Source organism: Ranitomeya variabilis, chromosome 5 (assembly GCF_051348905.1).
Source record: "Ranitomeya variabilis isolate aRanVar5 chromosome 5, aRanVar5.hap1, whole genome shotgun sequence".
NCBI classification, from domain to species: Eukaryota; Metazoa; Chordata; class Amphibia; order Anura; family Dendrobatidae; genus Ranitomeya; species Ranitomeya variabilis.
In genome coordinates, this window is record NC_135236.1 from 283,354,603 (window position 1) to 283,373,950 (window position 19,348).

Genomic DNA, 19,348 nt, shown 5'->3' on the forward strand with positions numbered 1-19,348 from the left:
CCAATGGTGTCGCTCAAAAGTACAACTCGTCCCGCAAAAAACAAGCCCTCACATGACCATATTGACGGAAAAATAAAAAGTTATGGCTCTGGGAAGAAGTGGAGCGAAAATCAGAAACCAAAAGTGAAAAAGGGCTGCGGCGCGAAGGGGTTAAAAGCACTAACTCATCTGGTGAGGTGAGATTGGGACAGACGCACACAAAAGGGCAATACCGCAAGAGAAATGAGAGAGAAGAGAGTGATGGTTGTGCTCACCTGGGGGGTTGGTGTATGGACAAAACACCTATAACAGCCTTAGCATCCGCGGTTGCCGCCCCATGGCTGGAGGAAAAATTCTTCCAGATAGCAATTCACTTCAGTGCAAAGATCAGGGTACCTGGGCTTCACTTGCAGAAATAAAGAATCCTCGATGGTGTAAAATTAAGATTATTACACCAACGCGTTTCGGTGCCTTTTTTGAAGGGAAAATAGCAAATGTAATGTTTTTTTTGCCTTGGAATTGGCGCCAAAACACGTTGGTGTAAGAAAGACCTTCATTTTATACCACTGAGGATTCTTCTTTCACACAAGTGCAGCCCAGGTACCGTGATCTCTGCACTAAAGTGAGCCGCCATCTCCTGCCTCGGCAATAGGGAAATCTGTCTGCACTAGATGCAGATTTTAACCCTTAGTTGCTCAACCCTAGCGGAGAATGAAGCGGATTCCTCTGATCAGATATATTATAAAGTTTCTTATTTTCATGTGGAATATTGATTTATGAAAGAAAAATGATGAGGACGGTTCCCAGCGAGACCACATGAATGTGACCATGCAGATGACTGGAATGCCACAGATGGAGCTGCACATCTGTCCACTCAAGTATGGGATGCCTGTCCATCACCTGCCTCTCTGCAAGGATCCACCCTGAGCCCACAAGACACACAGTCTGCTCAGTGACACCCCGAGCCCACGGCACACACAGTCCGCTCAGTGCCACCCTGAGCCCACGGCACACACAGTCCGCTCAGTGCCACCCTGAGCCCACGGCACACACAGTCCGCTCAGTGACACCCTGAGCCCACGGCACACAGTCCGCTCAAGTGACACCCTGAGCCCACGGCACACAGTCCGCTCAGTGACACCCTGAGCCCACGGCACACACAGTCCGCTCAGTGACACCCTGAGCCCACGGCACACACAGTCCGCTCAGTGACACCCTGAGCCCACGGCACACACAGTCCGCTCAGTGACACCTTTAGCCCACGGCACACAGTCCGCTCAGTGCCACCCTGAGCCCACGGCACACACAGTCCGCTCAGTGCCACCCTGAGCCCACGGCACACACAGTCCGCTCAGTGCCACCCTGAGCCCACGGCACACACAGTCCGCTCAGTGCCACCCTGAGCCCACGGCACACACAGTCCGCTCAGTGCCACCCTGAGCCCACGGCACACACAGTCCGCTCAGTGCCACCCTGAGCCCACGGCACACAGTCCGCTCAGTGCCACCCTGAGCCCACGGCACACAGTCCGCTCAGTGCCACCCTGAGCCCACGGCACACACAGTCCGCTCAGTGCCACCCTGAGCCCACGGCACACACAGTCCGCTCAGTGACACCCTGAGCCCACGGCACACAGTCCGCTCAGTGACACCTTTAGCCCACGGCACACACAGTCCGCTCAGTGCCACCCTGAGCCCACGGCACACAGTCCGCTCAGTGCCACCCTGAGCCCACGGCACACAGTCCGCTCAGTGCCACCCTGAGCCCACGGCACACACAGTCCGCTCAGTGCCACCCTGAGCCCACGGCACACACAGTCCGCTCAGTGACACCCTGAGCCCACGGCACACAGTCCGCTCAGTGCCACCCTGAGCCCACGGCACACACAGTCCGCTCAGTGCCACCCTGAGCCCACGGCACACACAGTCCGCTCAGTGACACCCTGAGCCCACGGCACACACAGTCCGCTCAGTGACACCCTGAGCCCACGGCACACACAGTCCGCTCAGTGACACCCTGAGCCCACGGCACACACAGTCCGCTCAGTGCCACCCTGAGCCCACGGCACACACAGTCCGCTCAGTGCCACCCTGAGCCCACGGCACACACAGTCCGCTCAGTGACACCCTGAGCCCACGGCACACACAGTCCGCTCAGTGCCACCCTGAGCCCACGGCACACAGTCCGCTCAGTGACACCCTGAGCCCACGGCACACAGTCCGCTCAGTGCCACCCTGAGCCCACGGCACACACAGTCCGCTCAGTGCCACCCTGAGCCCACGGCACACACAGTCCGGTCAGTGAGAGACACACAGTCCGCTCAGTGCCAGTTCCGTGGGGACGTCACTCCTGCTACCACTGCGGATATGAGCTGTGCTGAGGGATTCGGGCTCGGCTCTCACCAGGTTCACCCCTACACAGTGAGTAACACTTGCTTCCGCTTTCTTAGTTCCGTACAGCTGGGGGGCGTTGATGAGCGGCGGACTGACAGGAAGTGGCTGCTGACGTACGTCCTGCCCGGGAAGCAGCCGCCTTCCTGAGGTGCTGGAGAGGTGGGGAGGCTGCGTGTGACGGGTGAGAACACCCGCTGCTGCTGCTGTGCACGACCCTGTTTGGCTCCTGCTCTCTGCCATCCCCGGGGAGAGCAGGCGGAACGGCGCCGCGCTGAGAACGAGTTGCTGGTCGGACACGTTGCTGGTGCACAATCTCAGTTCCGGCCGAGGAAGAGGATGAGTCGTGGGGAGCGGCGGCTGTAAGACACTACGAGATCTAGCGTGCACGCTGAGCTATGGAGAAGCCGGCCCTGCAGACCGTCTACCAGGCCGTGCAGGCGCTCTACCACGACCCGGACCCCAGCGGAAAAGAGAGGGCATCGCTCTGGCTGGGAGAGCTGCAGAGATCGGTGAGAGGCCTCATGGACTATTCCTGGGGGACAGGGGAACGACGTGCAGCCGGGTGCTCGGGATGGCTGCCCTGGAGAGAGCTGGCTGTCCTGGAGAGAGCTGGCATGTAGGCACCGGCCGTGTCCCCTGCAGCCACACACATAGAGTGGAGCCCCTGGAGATGGCCTCCTGGACTGGGCAGATGTCTGTCCTGGTCCTCAGACAGACGGGTCCGCACAGGACCAGATGCGTTGTCACATCAGGCTGGCAGTGGTCCGCTCGCCCGCCATACAGACCATCAGTCCTGTACACAGCCATCCCCCAGCAACTATGGGGTTAAATGGGTTCAGCCACCATCTTTCTCCTGTAGGAATCGGAAGTGTCTAAAATGGGCCCATTTGATCCAGGAGACTGTTGGTGCCGACCTCCCGACTCCCGGCACCTGTTGATCCATTTTTACACCTCCCTGGCTCGTACGCCGAGGATAGATCAGACCTTTACCTGCCATTACTCTTGTTGACCTCGATGGGAATGATGGTCTCTTTCTCCATGACAGAAGTGCGCAGGGAGGGAGATGTGTGTAGTAGTGCAGCCTCAGGATCGGGCCTGGTGAATGTTATCTTGGGGTAGATATTCTGCACTGTTTTCATGTATCCCATTTGCTGTCCCTGGCCTTTTATAGTTTTCTTCCAGTCGTTCTCCTTTGGGACATGTTTACATTGGGTTTATTCACAGTGTTTTACAGCCTGGTCTGCGGACCAGCGGCAGACATGTCAGTCATCCTATGGCTCAGTAAATCTCGTACAGTTGATAAAGCATGCAGGAAATATTGTCTGACTGTCTTTACTGTCTCGTTCATAGGTGTTTGCTTGGGAGATCTCGGACCAGCTGCTGCAGATTCACCAGGATGTGGAGTCTTGCTACTTTGCAGCACAAACCATGAAAATGAAGATTCAGACCTCTTTTTATGAACTGCCCGCAGACTCCCATGCTTCCCTGCGGGACTCCTTGTTGTCCCATATACAGAACTTGAAGGACATGTCACCTGTCATTGTAACTCAGGTACAGTTCTATGCACCATAGACTGGAAACATGAGGGAAAGCTGTAGACCCCTCGCCAGTCTGTGCTACCGTTTCTCACAATACCTTGTCAAACCTGTGATAAAATTCCTATACCCTAGTTCCACAAATACAGAGAAGGTCTGTCTATTGCAGCGCACATTTTCCTTTTCTAGATTGGGTTCCCTTTTCACCCACTTTAAAACAACGAAAACTGCAGAAATAATTGGAAATCTCCTTTTTTTCCTCTTGATGCCCAAATACTGTTTCTTAGGCTGTGTTAAGATGGCGGTAATTTCCTGTCTATATGGACCACAATTCACATAGTGATTTCGGGCCCCCTGATCCAGGCTTACAGTCTCACAGGTGTATAAGAGGCTGTGAGGTGGCTCGGGAGGCCCCCTGTCAGTACCTGCATTACGGACTGTCCTCTGCCGTGAACCTGACCTGAGCTCTGCCTTAGAGGGCAGTCAGACGGTCTTATAACCTGGACGTGGATTGCAATGCTGAGAATGGCCGACGGCTTTCTCCACCCGAGCAGCACAGCATCTATTTTTGTGCAGCTGCAACACTTGGGTCAGGAGAGCCGACAGCCAGTCTGAGCATTGCATTGCGATCCTCATCAGTTATATGGCCTTGCGCCTCGTCTCTTAAATTTATTTAGTATTTTTGTCTCAACACTTGATTGGTTCAGGAAGCTGTAACGGTGTCTCACGTGGCAGCACCAAGTACCCGGAATCACAGGCTAAAAGGGATCTATCATTGTGTAATGAAGCATTTTTTCACTTTTTCCTTTTTCGCATCTGTCCATCATATACCTATATAATCACACTGCCTACAGCACTGCTCATGTGCTAGTTACCAGTGCCATACAGTGTTACTGCAGGCCGCTGGTGGACGCCTGGTCACAGTTTTCCTATAAAGCTGCCATATTCCGGTCTAATATCATATAAAAAGAAGGAGGTGCACACGGAACTAAATTTATAAGTACATTTTAATTTCATATATCGAAAAAGGGGGGGGGGTGGCAGGACAGGTACAGGTACAGGGGGATATAAAAGGTGAGTGGTGGCTAAAGGCCAATAAATTTAGGACTCCATGGATTGGTATGGAATAGGTGCGTAGTACTATAAGTAGCATTGGTTACATATTAATGAGTCATGATAATACAGAAAATATTAGAGGCTGGCATTTTCCTTGGGTTTTAAGCCATGATACATAAGATTCCTGAAAACTAAAAATGGCCTGAAGTATGTAATAAAGTGCTAAGTGCAAATTATATAAAGACCAGTAATCTGGCAACAGTTAAATTATATTATTAAAATCAGATGCTAATATATCATTGAGGCCAGGATAGTGCAAACACTAATGAATTACAATATAAGCCAGATTCCAGCAGCAGTGAAATATATAATCTTCCAGGAATCTTATGTATCATGGCTCATTACCCAAGGAAAATGCCAGCCTCTATTCATTTTGTATTATCATGACTCTTAATGCATTAATATGTAAGTAATGTTACTTGCATTATAGTATTACGTACCTATTCCATGCCAATCCATGGTGCCCTAATTTCTTGGCTTTTAGCCACCACTCACCATATACTGTATACTCCTGTACCTCTCCCGCCCCCTTTTTTTTCGGTATATGTAATAAAAATGTATTGTTCATATATTTGTTTCCTTGTGCGCTTCCTTCTTTTTATGATATTCAGCGTGGGACATACTACAGTCCTGTGTAGGGTACCCAAGTTAAATGCAAGAGAGCCAATCCATTAACAATTGATTTTATTATGTTGGTACCATACCAGAGGCAAAACCTTTTGATTGTGCTTCTTATTGCGGACTAGTGCCATTCGGTGAGGGGGCAGCACTTGTGGAAAGGGGACATTGGAGCTACTGTAGCATTTGGAATATACCAGTAATTTGCATGTTTGCAACACAAAAATAATTAAAAAGTAGAGAACTCCTTTAATACAGCAGCATAGCGTTTTCTAATGCTGGTCTGAAATGTTTTCTAGCATACAGAGATTTGCTTGTGCTGAATACTGTGCAGCAAACATGCAGTAGTTTTAGGTACAGTCTTTCATCTTCTGAGAGTAAATCAGGCTATTCCACTTATTGCAAGAAAAAAATGTCAGAGAATGTCCTGATAATGAATGAATATATGGACACAGCTGAGGACGCTCCCTTCCAGATTATTTTTCATGACCAGAAGTATGTGGACACCCTTATAATTGGTAGGTTCTGGTGTTTCAGCCACACCCATGACCTTCCGGGTGGCATAGGATGTCACCATTCCATCATAGTTAGCTCATGAACTTTCTGCTGCCGCTGCCCCAGATAACTGCGAGTACTGTTGTAAAGTAGAAATGTTCAGATCGGCACTGACATGGCATTCATTATCAAGTCTCATCCTGATGCATCAGTACAAGAACTGTCGTCAGGAGATACGTTGATTATGTTTACATGGCGCAATGCCAGGCATCAACTAGAGTAAGTGGAATACTTGTAGGGCCCGATTTATCAAATCAGTTTCATGTGAATCTTGTGTAATTTACTTTGAAAAGTTGCAAAATTCTTGCACACTTTGACTTTTGGTGTTTTTGCGTTCGTTTCTCCAAAATGTCTGGAAAGGAGCAAAGTAAGGGCTTGATGCCACAGCTCGTCAGCTTCATGACGAGCTGTGTCGTTCTTTACGCATGCCACTCATCAGATGCTCCCGCTTCATGAGGAGACATGCCCATCTCAATGAATCGGATGCATCTGATTTCTGCACATCCCATCTTCAGTCTTAATGAATCAGGGCTGTAGTGTATTTTCAGGTATCATTTTTGCCATAATTTTTGTAATTGAAGCAAAACTGCCACAGTTTTTTTTTTTACAACAGTGGTGCAAAAGACAGTTTCTGTATGACCACCCTTATTGCAGATGTAGTGGAAAACTAAAGCAGTCTTCCTTGGTAACCAATGAGCTGTTCCTTTTATTTTCTGCATTAATATACGGGTCCCCAAAAGACCTGTGGAAGTGCTGTAATACGCAAAACGCCAGTCGTCCATAATGCACCCTGCTTTTTCACGCTCATGTTGAGAAAATAAAACTATTCCAATTTTGGCCACTTAGTCAAATTGAGCACCACATTTTCAATTTTCCACAGTGTCTGTCCTGTGCCCGACAGGGAGGTGTCCTGGTAATGCCAAATTTGTTCTCTTATCGATTGCTGTTCTTTTTATTGTCTACGGCCTTCGTATGAGCTATGGGCAAATGTTCTGTTTCTCTTTTTGAACTGGTTTTGTAAGATTGCCACCTTTACCATTGGAGTTGTGTGGCACATGTCAGGCCACCCATTTACTTCTGAGAGAAGGTCAAATATTCAACTTGGTTAAAGATATGTCCTCTAACTTCAATGACGAAAAATCCTACTACTATAGCACAGCATCTCTTAACTCCTGTCATGTAAACCAGGCAGCGCCTCAGCAGTTGGTATCCTCTCTATAAGGCCGGGGGTCACACGAGCATATAGCATCGGATGCGAGATGTTAATGACACTTGGCTCCCGCTCTGCTGATTCTCATGCCATCGTGCTATAAGAACTGACTGTGAACTGCACCAAGAAGCATAGAATATTATGACCACATTTGGGGCACAACTCCTTATTAATACCTATTTATGATTGGTAAGAAATTAAACTATGTTTGCTTTTGTCGTTTAGCTGGCTTTAGCAATAGCAGATCTGGCCCTGCAGATGGCTTCTTGGAAAGGCTGTGTGCAAACACTTGTAGAAACGTAAGTACTTGCCTCTGGCCCTCCCTTTATGTCCCTCTCTGTCCTGCACAATGATGTCTTGTTCCTCACTAAGCTGATGTTTCCGCCAGGTATAGTAATGATGTCTCGTCATTACCCTTCCTCTTGGAGATCCTTACTGTGCTGCCTGAGGAGGTGCATAGCCGATCCCTGCGAATCGGTGCTAATCGTCGTGCTGAGATCATTGAGGACCTGGCGTTTTACTCGAGCACTGTGGTTTCTCTTCTGGTATGGGAATTCTTTTCATTGCTGTGTTGATGCAGGTCCTTACCTGTAGGATGTTGACACTATGTTGGAAAAAAAAAAGCATTACCGATAATCTTTTGTTATTTTGTATTTATATTCTGGTATACCATCTCTCTTTTTGGGGGTGAACATATTTCTTGAAACTGAATTTGGCCCCTTTACTGGGAGTGCGTGTGTGTGTGTGTGTGTGTGTGTGTGTGTGTGTGTGTGTGTGTGTGTGTGTGTGTGTCTTTTATGGTATGTGCACACGTTGTGGATTCCATTTTGGATTTTCCGCGGATTCCCTGCAGATTTTGTGTGGATTTCACCTGCGTTTTTACACCTGCGGATTCCTATAATGAAATAGGTGTAAACGCTGCGGAATTCGCACAAAGGATTGACATGCTGCGGAAAATAAACCGCTGTGTTCCTGCTCGGAATTCTCCGCAGCATGGGCACAGCGGATTTGGTTTTCCATAGGTTAACATGGTACTGTACACCGCATGGAAAACTGCTGTGGATCTGCAGGGCCAAATCTGCAACGTGTGCACATACCCTTAAAGTACAAGCCGGTCATGGATGTTATTCCCATCCCATAAAATTATGGCATATCGCAAGGTTATGATAATGTGTGCAAACTGTAAAGCGCTGCGGAATATGTTAGCGTTATATAAAAATAAAGATTATTATTATCCTATTGATTGAGGGGATTGCAAGTGGTGTAGCTACATCCCCGTTTGGTGGTGTGCCAGAGGGTGGACCCACCATAAAGTGATGGCAGCTTTAGCATGCCATCACTTTTTTTTTTAAAGGAAATGTGCCTTTAATTTGGTGTTGGATGCCTTTTACTGCTGGTGGTCCTCGTAGTGAGCAGGGTAGTTCCACACAAAAATGAAATACCAGCCTGTTTATATCAATGTTATGTGGACCTGAATTTTCCATGTCTTTCCCTGTAATTATTGCTTGGGCTTTTTTATTGACTGCACCGCTTGTTACAGCTTCGCTTTGTTTTTTATACGCATCGGTGCATGATAACTTTTTTTTCTACTCTTTAGATGAACTGCGTAGAAAAATCTGCTGGCAATGAGAAAATGCTGATAAAAACCTTCAGATGTTTGGGTAGCTGGTTTAATTTGGGGGTCCTAGACAGCAATTTCATGGCAAACAATCGACTCTTGCTGCTCCTCTTCCAGGTCCTGGTGAGTAATGACAGAGACCCATTTAATGCAGGGGCTTGTCTGCGTACGTGTCATGGCCCTCCACACTCATGTTTTGAGCTTCCTCTTGATGCATCTACCACACGCATAGCTCTGACGGAGGGCTGACCAATGTCCTTACCCGTGAGTTCTGCTGCCTTTAGGCTTCCATTGTAAGCAGTACTCGGTGCTGAATACTCAAAGGAGTCTAATGAACTTTTCGTTTTTGCTGCGTGAACTTTTGTTGTGCCTCTTCAGAATCGCTGGGTGGCAAAGCTGCTGGGGCGAGACCTCCCTACTGTGCTGTTTGCCAGCACTCTCTGCATGGCGCTGTTTGCTCTCACTTTCCTTCAGGCAGCGCTGCTTGCTCGGGAGTGCGCATTGGCTACAGTCCAATCCAGACACAGCCAAAACTGTTCGTGAGGTGTCCCATCCCTAACCAGCACTACCAACAAACCATAGAGTAACAGGTACAAGGACGAAGAGATCACCCCAGGAAACACAACATGCTGCTCTAACGGAGGACGAGCATGTACTGAGACAGTGTATATAGGGAGTGAAGATCACTGCACACGTACAAGTTGAAGGTATGCTTAGGGTGGAAATTTTATTTATAGTGGTTTTTTGGAGAAAGCGACTGGTAAGCGTTGACGTTTCGGCTAGTATATAGCCTTGGTCACAACGTCGCTAAAATAGGCAAAGAATATCCTATGATATATGACAATCAACCAAATTGTCAGGGATAATAAATTTCCTTGCTCTACATCACCATTTCTCAAATCAAGAGAGACTCTTCATATTTTAGCGACGTTGTGACCAAGGCTATATACTAGCCGAAACGTCAACGCTTACCAGTCGCTTTCTCCAAAAAACCACTATAAATAAAATTTCCACCCTAAGCATACCTTCAACTTGTACGTGTGCAGTGATCTTCATATCTAGTATATTCGGAACTTTGTGCTCCTTTCACTAGCACCGTCACTTCCAAATTTGTCGTGTGCGAGCCATCATAGCTTCATATATATAGGGAGTGAGACCTGACCCTCATCAAATATCCGTATTCAGCCAGTACAGCGCTGAGTACGAAACACACACAACCATGGTACATATGGGGAAAATAGTGAATCAAACTAATGCATTAAAACTGTATAAAATTGCTTGTTATATCTGAAGCAATAAAATGACAAGTGTAAGGTTTACTGGCCCCATTTGACCTCCGTTGGGCAAATGAACCACTATGGATACATTTGGTGTGTACGTTGGATGCTTTTCCCAGCATATGGAAGAAGTGTATGCCCATGACATGATGAGAACAGGACCAAAGCTTGCTATAATTTTTATCAGCCTCTGGCTGCTGCTGACTGTTACCCAGCACCTGATGTAGCTTACCTGTATATCACTGACATGGCGAGTTGTGTGCTTCATAGCTCTTACTGTGATGGCAGTGTCCCAAAAATATCGATTTCCGTTTTCGCTTTAGCCTGCACTCTTGATCACATTGATGTGTCTTGTGTTTGCAGCAACAGGACCAGACCCCTTCCAATCTTCATGAAGCTGCTTCTGACTGTGTCTGTTCTGCACTCTACGCTATTGAAAATATTGAGATCCACCTGAACCTGGGAAGGCAGCTCTTCCAGGGAGTGCTCACACTTGAACCAGCATATCACATGGCGGTGGCCCGAGAGGACATGGACAAGTAAGATACAGAATACAGTAACAGGCTGGGTGTTGACTTGGTGAAGGAGTAATGTACAGGTGACTTAGCAGATGTTATATATAAAATAACGATCTGTGTACATTACAACTGTGATAACCAACCATTTTATGAGCTCACTTCTGTCCTGGCATCTCTGCACTACTGCCCGATCCTGCCTGGGATGTCTCACGTTGATGCCTTATGAGGAGATGCCATCTCTCATTTTCAGAGGGAAAGAAACTTCTCAAAGTAACATTACAGCAAAGACGTGATTGCTGGTATAGTTTTCTTTTTCTTCCACGTCTAGCATTTGATTGTTATGGGCAACTCTCCCCAGTATCTCAGCATTTGACCTGGAAGTGTGCTATAATGAACACTAAAGGATATAAAATTATTTTCTCTTGGTCGTCACCTATGATTTGGTAGCTCAGAATGTCGCTTTGCCAGTGTGTCCAGTGAAATGGGACGACTTTACTATGGTGTAAACATGACGGCCAGTATCGCTGTTGTTCATTATTGCAGAAATGCTCACATCTGTAAGGTTTTTTCCACACTGTCACCTGTGTGCATCCAAGGTTTCCCGCACATAGCAGACACAGTGTGTAAGGCTAAGTTAGAGAATTTCTGCACCTAATTGAAATCTGTCAGTAAGATTTCACCCCTCAAAATATTTCTGTGCTCCAGAAATACCTTTACATGGCCAGGCCATTCCTCCACTACTGAGAAACCAGCATTTGAATTGAAACTCAAACGGCTATGATAGATCTGAAGCCTGCGTCACTACAGCTCTACTCCCTACCCAGCGACCTGTTTTCTTGCTTGACTAACGGCTCTCTTTGCCTGAAGTTATACTGCATAGAGGCTGTCAGTCAGCCGGAGGCGGCGGCGCTGGGCAGGAAATAGAGCTGGAGTGCCAATGGCTACAGATCTACAAAAAGTTACTCTACCTCATTTGCACATCCAACTCTGGAATGGACTGGCCATGTAAGTGTATTGCTGGGCTTGCCTTTGAAAGTTGCGTGCACATATAAATAGTTTGGGGAGGTGAAATCCTGCTGACAGATTCCCTTTAATGCACTGCTTTAAAGGAGTTTTCCCATTTAGAGTAAAGTGGACATCAAACAATGAAAGGCATATAAAGCCAAATGACACTCGCTTGCTCTCCACCGCTGCTTTTGTCACTAATTTGGCTGCAGCGGTGACATCACATCCACATTGGGAGAGTTCAATACTGCAGCTAAAACGCAGTGACCGAGCAGCGTAAGTGCCGGCGCAGGGGAGGGGTAGCAATAGCTGATTGTATTTTACGTGCCTGCCAACATTTGGGCTCCACCTTGCTGAAAATCGAAGTCCCCCTTTAACCGTTTGGATTACTAACTTATGTATTGAGTGGGAAAGTCAGAAATACCAAAGGATAGACTACTTTACTTATATTTTACAAAATGTGTGGGGGACATGTTTTTATGTCACTGATATATATATATGTCACTGTTTCTCTGCCTTTTTACGTGCCACAGAATTTAGTGTAGCTTTCCTCACAGACTACACAGCTCTCCTGTTTATACATTGGCTGCTGATGGAGCAGCATGTGACCAGACCCATCCGTCACCCTCGTCCGGTTACATCTTTCCCATGTGTAGTGTCAGTCTGAGGGTGGCTGTCCTAACGAGTGCAGGAGGAAAATCTGCAAATCGTCCATTAGTCAACCATATTATTGTTTGCATGGCATCCACATTATACATCAACAATTTAAAAAATAATTTAAATTGTTTAAATGTAATGCGTGTGGTGCCTGCGCACTCCGGTTCCCATTGCTCCCCGGCAACGCGATCGTGGGGGTCCCATGGACTATTATGACATCTATGGCTCTGCTGAAGGCTGAGCTCCATAGGAGATTGAGATTTTCACTGTATAGTGCAATACTGTAGGTTGAAGTCCCTTAAGGGAACTACAAAAGAATCTAAAAAAAAAATAAAGAAAAGCATTTTTTTAAAAAAATACATAAGTTCAAATCATGGCACTTTTCCCCCATCAAAAATAAAGGCAAAAATATAAATATTTTTCTTATAGCTGCATTTGTAAAATTCTATTTTCTTAAAATATGAAATTAACACAATCTGTAAACGACATAAAGAGAAAATCAAAACTCCAGAAGAGCATCTTTTGGGGGGGGCACCTCACCTCTGTCAAAAAATGGAATAGTAAGTAATCACATCATCAAAATATACACAAAATTGGAATCTATAAAAACATTGGCGCACCGCAAAATTTAACTCATCCCCATCAACAGAAAAAAAAATGTTATGGATTTGTGAAAATGGTGAAACAGTGTTGGTTTTTTTTACAAAAAAAAATCGATGCATTTTTGGTACTGCCGTAACCAAGATTGACAAGCATATTTCCAGATCATTTCCATCACACAGTGAACTCCATAAAAGCAAAACCCTAAAAGCAATGGCGGTACTGCATTTGTTCCACCACTTCAACACACTTGGAATCTTTTCTCTGTTTTTCAGTTCGTTCATTCATTCAGTTCATTATTGGGTGAAATGAAGCGTGCCAGTTTAAACTACTCTTGTCCCACTAAAAACAAACCCTGACATGTCTGTAGACAGAAAAAATAAAAGATGAGGAATAAGTGAAAATGCATAAAAAAAATTCCCTTTCCTAAAAATGTGAAAATGGCCAAGCTTAGTTTCCTTTGTTAATTGAGTTGCACCCATAGTAAACGGTTGTCACATGGGTAGTGTTCATATGGCATCCATTTGTTTTAATGCCCCTATTGAGTTTAGTTTGAGCAAGCGTGATCCAAAAAAATTATCAAAGTAGTGTCTACTGGGATTTTTAATAAGAAGTTTACCAGTCCATTTGTAAAAACCATTCATGTGAACTACCCTACTGCCTTGCATTGGTCCATTTACTGCCGGTACCCTGTTTTGCATACAAACAGCACAAAATACTCCTGTCTGTGTAAGCCCTTAATTCTACAAAATCGTGTTCCCAACACATATGTTAAAGAGTTGTACACTTCTTTTTTTTTTTTTTTTCAGTTAGATTTTTGTGCACGTTAACTCGCTTCTATCATGTCAGAAAAGAAAGTACTGTAAGTTCAGGTGGAGATTCAGAATTTGAGACCCCCAGTTATTTGAGCTCTTGGAAGCTTTATTTGCAAAGTTCATCGATCATGGTCTTTTTCCCAGTCAAGCCAAAGGTTTGCATATTTTCTTTGACATTTAGAAATAAAGTAAAAGTACAAAAAAAAAGTATATCATCTATGCTAAAGCTGGCCAAACACAAGTTAAAGGAGTTCTCCAGGAATAGAAAAAAAATAACCATGGAAATGTCATACTATATTCCTAGATACATTTACGAAAATTAGCAAATCACAATAGTTTTCTATGTATCTAGTGAACACTGTAGAATACAACTGTCCTCCATCCCGTTACACCAGCAGAAACCTGTCCTAGAATGTCAAGACGTTTCTGTGAGCATGTCCGTAACAAGCTCCACTGTAGTGATTTGGACATAACATATTCCTTGTCTTGTCATTCACAAGGCAAAGTAGACAGCAGTGAGAACAGCTTCCTCTTACCTCAGCATCCCTGCTATATTCAGTATTAGATCAGAAAAACAGGGTGGACGGCAGTGTGAGCAGCCTCTTATTACCTCAGCATTTCTGGTATTTCCAGCATTAAATCAGAAAGGGGGAGGACTGACAGCAGTGTGAGCAGTCTCTTTTTACCTTAACACTCCCTGATATATCCAGTATTAGATCAGAAAGGTAGTGAGGACAGCAGTGTGAGCAGCCTCTTCTTTCCTCAGCTCTCCTTGTATATCCAGTGTTCGATCAGAAAGACAGGGTGGACAGCAGTGTGAGTAGACTTCTTACCTCCGTACCCTTGAGAATCCAAAAATTGTAATAGATAGATCTGGTGGACAGCAATGTAACACAATTCCACTTATCTCAGCACCCCTGGAATCTCCAGTAATACATCAGAAAGACAGGGTGGACTTCAGTGTGAGCGCCCACTTTTTACCTCCGCCTCCTTGGTATCTCCATTATTAGATTAGAAAGACAGGGTGGACAGCAGTGTGAGAAGCCTCTTTATACATCAGCACTCCTGGTATCTCCAGTATTACAGTGGGGAAAAAAGTATTTAGTTAGCCACCAATTGTGCAAGTTCTCCCACTTAAAAAAGAAAGAGAGAGGCCTGTAATTGACATCATATGTAGACCACAACTATGAGAGTCAAAATGAGAAAACAAATCCAGAAAATCACCTTGCCTGATTTGGCAATATTTATTTTGCAAATTATGGAGCAAAATAAGTATTTGGTCACCTAAAAATATGCAAGATTTCTGGCTCTCGTAGACGTGTAACTTCTTCTTTAAGAGGCTCCTCTGTCCTCCACTCATTACCTGTAATAACGGCACCTGTTTGAACTTATCAGTATAAAAGACACCTGTCCACAACCTCAAACAGTCACACTCCAAACTCCACTATGGTAAAGACCAAAGAGCTGTCAAAGGACACCAGAAACAAAATTGTAGCCCTGCACCACGCTGGGAAGACAGAATATGCGATAGGCAAGCAGCTTGGTGTGATTAAATCAACTGTGGGAGCATTAAGAAAATGGAAGACATACAAAACCACTGATAATCTTCCTTGATCTGGGGCTCCACGCAAGATCTCACCCCGTGGGATCAAAATGATCACAAGAACGGTGAGCAAAAATCCCTGAACCACATGGGGGCGGGATCTAGTGAATGACCTGCATAGAGCTGGGACCACCGTAACAAAGGCTACCATCAGTAACACACTACGCTGCCAGGTACTCATATCCTGCAGGGCCAAACGTGTCCCCCTGCTTAAGCCAGTACATGTCCGGGCCCGTCTGAAGTTTGCTAGAGAGCATTTGGATTATCCAGAAGAGTATTGGGAGAATGTCATATGGTCTGATGAAACCAAAGTAGAACTGTTTGGTAGAAACAAAACTCGTCGTGTTTGGAGAAGACAGAATGCTGAGTTGCATCCAAAGAACACCATACCCATTGTGAAGCATGGAGGTGGCAACATCATGATTTGGGGCTGTTTCTCTGAAAAGGGATCAGGACGACTGATCCATGTACATGAAAGAATGAATGGGGCCATGTATCGTGAGATTTTGAGTGCAAATCTACTTCCATCAGCAAGGGCATTGAAGATGAAACGTGGATGGGTCTTTCAGCATGATAATGATCCCAAGCACACCGCCAGGGCAACAAAGGAGTGGCTTCATAAGAAGCATATGAAGGTCCTGGAGTGGCCTAGCCAATCTCCAGATCTCAACCCCATGGAAAACCTTTTGGAGGGAGTTGAAAGTCTGTGTTGCCCAAAACATCACTGCTCTAGAGGAGATCTGCATTGAGGAATGGGCCAACATACCACCAACAGTGGGTGCCGACCTTGTGAAGACTTGCAGAAAACGTTTGAACTCTGTCATTGCCAACAAAGGATATATAACAAAATATTGAGAAGAACTTTTGTTAATGACCAAATACTTAATTTCCACTAAAATTTGCAAAATAATAATAATCTTTATTTATACAGGTCCTTCTAAAAAAATTAGCATATAGTGTTAAATTTCATTATTTACCATAATGTAATGATTACAATTAAACTTTCATATATTATAGATTCATTATCCACCAACTGAAATTTGTCAGGTCTTTTATTGTTTTAATACTGATGATTTTGGCATACAACTCCTGATAACCCAAAAACCTGTCTCAATAAATTAGCATATTTCACCCGTCCAATCAAATAAAAGTGTTTTTTAATAACAAACAAAAAAACCATCAAATAATAATGTTCAGTTATGCACTCAATACTTGGTCGGGAATCCTTTGGCAGAAATGACTGCTTCAATGCGGCGTGGCATGGAGGCAATCAGCCTGTGACACTGCTGAGATGTTATGGAGGCCCAGGATGCTTCAATAGCGGCCTTAAGCTCATCCAGAGTGTTGGGTCTTGCGTCTCTCAACTTTCTCTTCACAATATCCCACAGATTCTCTATGGGGTTCAGGTTAGGAGAGTTGGCAGGCCAATTGAGCACAGTAATACCATGGTCAGTAAACCATTTACCAGTGGTTTTGGCACTGTGAGCAGGTGCCAGGTCGTGCTGAAAAATGAAATCTTCATCTCCATAAAGCATTTCAGCCGATGGAAGCATGAAGTGCTCCAAAATCTCCTGATAGCTAGCTGCATTGACCCTGCCCTTGATGAAACACAGTGGACCAACACCAGCAGCTGACATGGCACCCCACACCATCACTGACTGTGGGTACTTGACACTGGACTTCAGGCATTTTGGCATTTCCTTCTCCCCAGTCTTCCTCCAGACTCTGGCACCTTGATTTCCGAATGACATGCAAAATTTGCTTTCATCAGAAAAAAGTACTTGGGACCACTTAGCAACAGTCCAGTGCTGCTTCTCTGTAGCCCAGGTCAGGCGCTTCTGCCGCTGTTTATGGTTCAAAAGTGGCTTTACCTGGGGAATGCGGCACCTGTAGCCCATTTCCTGCACACGCCTGTGCACGGTGGCTCTGGATGTTTCCACACCAGACTCAGTCCACTGCTTCCTCAGGTTCCCCAAGGTCTGGAATCGGTCCTTCTCCACAATCTTCCTCAGGGTCTGGTCACCTCTTCTCGTTGTACAGCGTTTTCTGCCACATTGTTTCCTTCCAACAGACTTACCATTGAGGTGCCTTGATACAGCACTCTGGGAACAGCCTATTTGTTGAGAAATTTCTTTCTGGGTCTTACCCTCTTGCTTGAGGGTGTCAATGATGGCCTTCTTGACATCTGTCAGGTCGCTAGTCTTACCCATGATGGGGGTTTTGAGTAATGAACCAGGCAGGGAGTTTTTAAAAGCCTCAGGTATCTTTTGCATGTGTTTAGAGTTAATTAGTTGATTCAGAAGATTAGGGTAATAGGTCGTTTAGAGAACCTTTTCTTGATATGCTAATTTATTGAGACAGGTTTTTTGGGTTATCAGGAGTTGTATGCCAAAATCATCAGTATTAAAACAATAAAAGACCTGACAAATTTCAGTTGGTGGATAATGAATCTATAGTATATGACAGTTTAATTGTAATCATTACATTATGGTAAATAATGAAATTTAACACTATATGCTAATTTTTTGAGAAGGACCTGTATAGCGCCAACATATTCCGCAGCACTTTACAATTAAGTGGGGACATATACAGACAAATTCAATACAAGTTAAGACAATTTAAACAGTGACATTAGGGGTGAGGTCCCTGCTCGCAAGCTTACAATCTACAAGGAAATGGGGGGACACAATAGGTGAAAAGTGCTTGTTGTTTCAGGTTTGGCAATTATAATAAATAGGGATTTTCATATAAAGCTGCATGATCCGGTCATCAGCCCGTCTGTTTAAGTGCAATAGTCAAGTATCAAGTGCAGTTATCATGAGCATGGAGGGTGTGGAGACAGATGAATAGTAGGGTGCAGATTTAGAATAATATTTGGAAGGAGGGAACAGGGCAAAGTTAGTTTACCGAGTAGTTGATGTGGTAGGCTTGTTTGAAGAGATGGGTTTTTAGAGCGCGCTTGAATAGGTCGGGGCTAGGTATCAGTCTGATCGTCTGGGGAAGTGCATTCCAGAGAGCTGGAGCAGCACGAGAGAAGTCTTGTAGACGGAGGTGTGAGGTTCGGATTACGGGGGATGTTAGTCTTAGGTCATTTGTAGAACGGAGGGCACGTGTAGGGCGATAGACAGAGATGAGAGAGGAGATATAAGGCGGTGCAGAACTGTGGAGGGCTTTGTGGGTGAGAGAGATGAGTTTATACTGGACCCTGTAGCGAATGGGTAGCCAGTGTAATGACTGGCACAAGATGGAGGCATCGGTGAAGCGGCTGGACAGAAATATGACCCTGGCTGCCGCATTCAAGATGGATTGGAGAGGAGAAAGTTTGGTAAGAGGGAGACCGATCAGAAGAGAGTTGCAGTAGTCCAGACGAGAATGAATAAGAGCGACTGTAAGAGTCTTAGCAGTTTCAAAGGTGAGAAAAGGTCGGATTCTGGAGATGTTTTTAAGATGTAGGTGACAAGAGCGAGTGAGTGATCGGATATAGGGAGTAAAGGAAAGTTCGGAGTCGAATATGACCCCAAGACAGCGGGCATGCTGCTTGGGAGTTATGGTTGAACCCTCCAGAGTAATTTCGATGTTGGGAAGAGTGAGGTTAGAAGAAGGGAGAAACACAAGAAGTTCGTTTTGGAGAGATTTAGTTTCAGATAGAGGGAAGACATGATGTTAGAGACAGCAGACAAACAATCCTTGGTATTTTGAATTAGGGTAGGGGTGATGACAGGGGAAGAAGTGTATAATTGGGTGTCATCAGCATAGAGATGATACTGGAACCCAAAGCTGCTGATTGTTTGTCCAATAGGGGCCGTGTATAGAGAGAAGAGGAGGGGGCCTAGGACTGAGCCCTGCGGA

The 19,348-nt window shown here is 45.4% G+C and overlaps 1 protein-coding gene across 2 annotated transcripts in view; it reads left to right on the forward strand.

Moving 5' to 3' along the window:
- Window positions 1-2,475: 2,475 nt before the first annotated feature.
- The window catches only part of TNPO3 (transportin 3), a 67,824-nt gene continuing 50,951 nt past the window's right edge, over window positions 2,476-19,348 (forward strand). The window contains exons 1-6 of one of the 2 annotated variants that reach the window (XM_077264381.1): window positions 2,476-2,881; window positions 3,723-3,923; window positions 7,632-7,705; window positions 7,795-7,951; window positions 9,004-9,147; window positions 10,665-10,840. In XM_077264381.1, the coding sequence (XP_077120496.1) occupies window positions 2,768-2,881; window positions 3,723-3,923; window positions 7,632-7,705; window positions 7,795-7,951; window positions 9,004-9,147; window positions 10,665-10,840 (866 nt within the window). In that variant the 5' untranslated portion in view covers window positions 2,476-2,767. The remainder of the gene's footprint in view (window positions 2,882-3,722; window positions 3,924-7,631; window positions 7,706-7,794; window positions 7,952-9,003; window positions 9,148-10,664; window positions 10,841-19,348) is intronic. The other variant, XM_077264380.1, reaches the window with a different exon arrangement.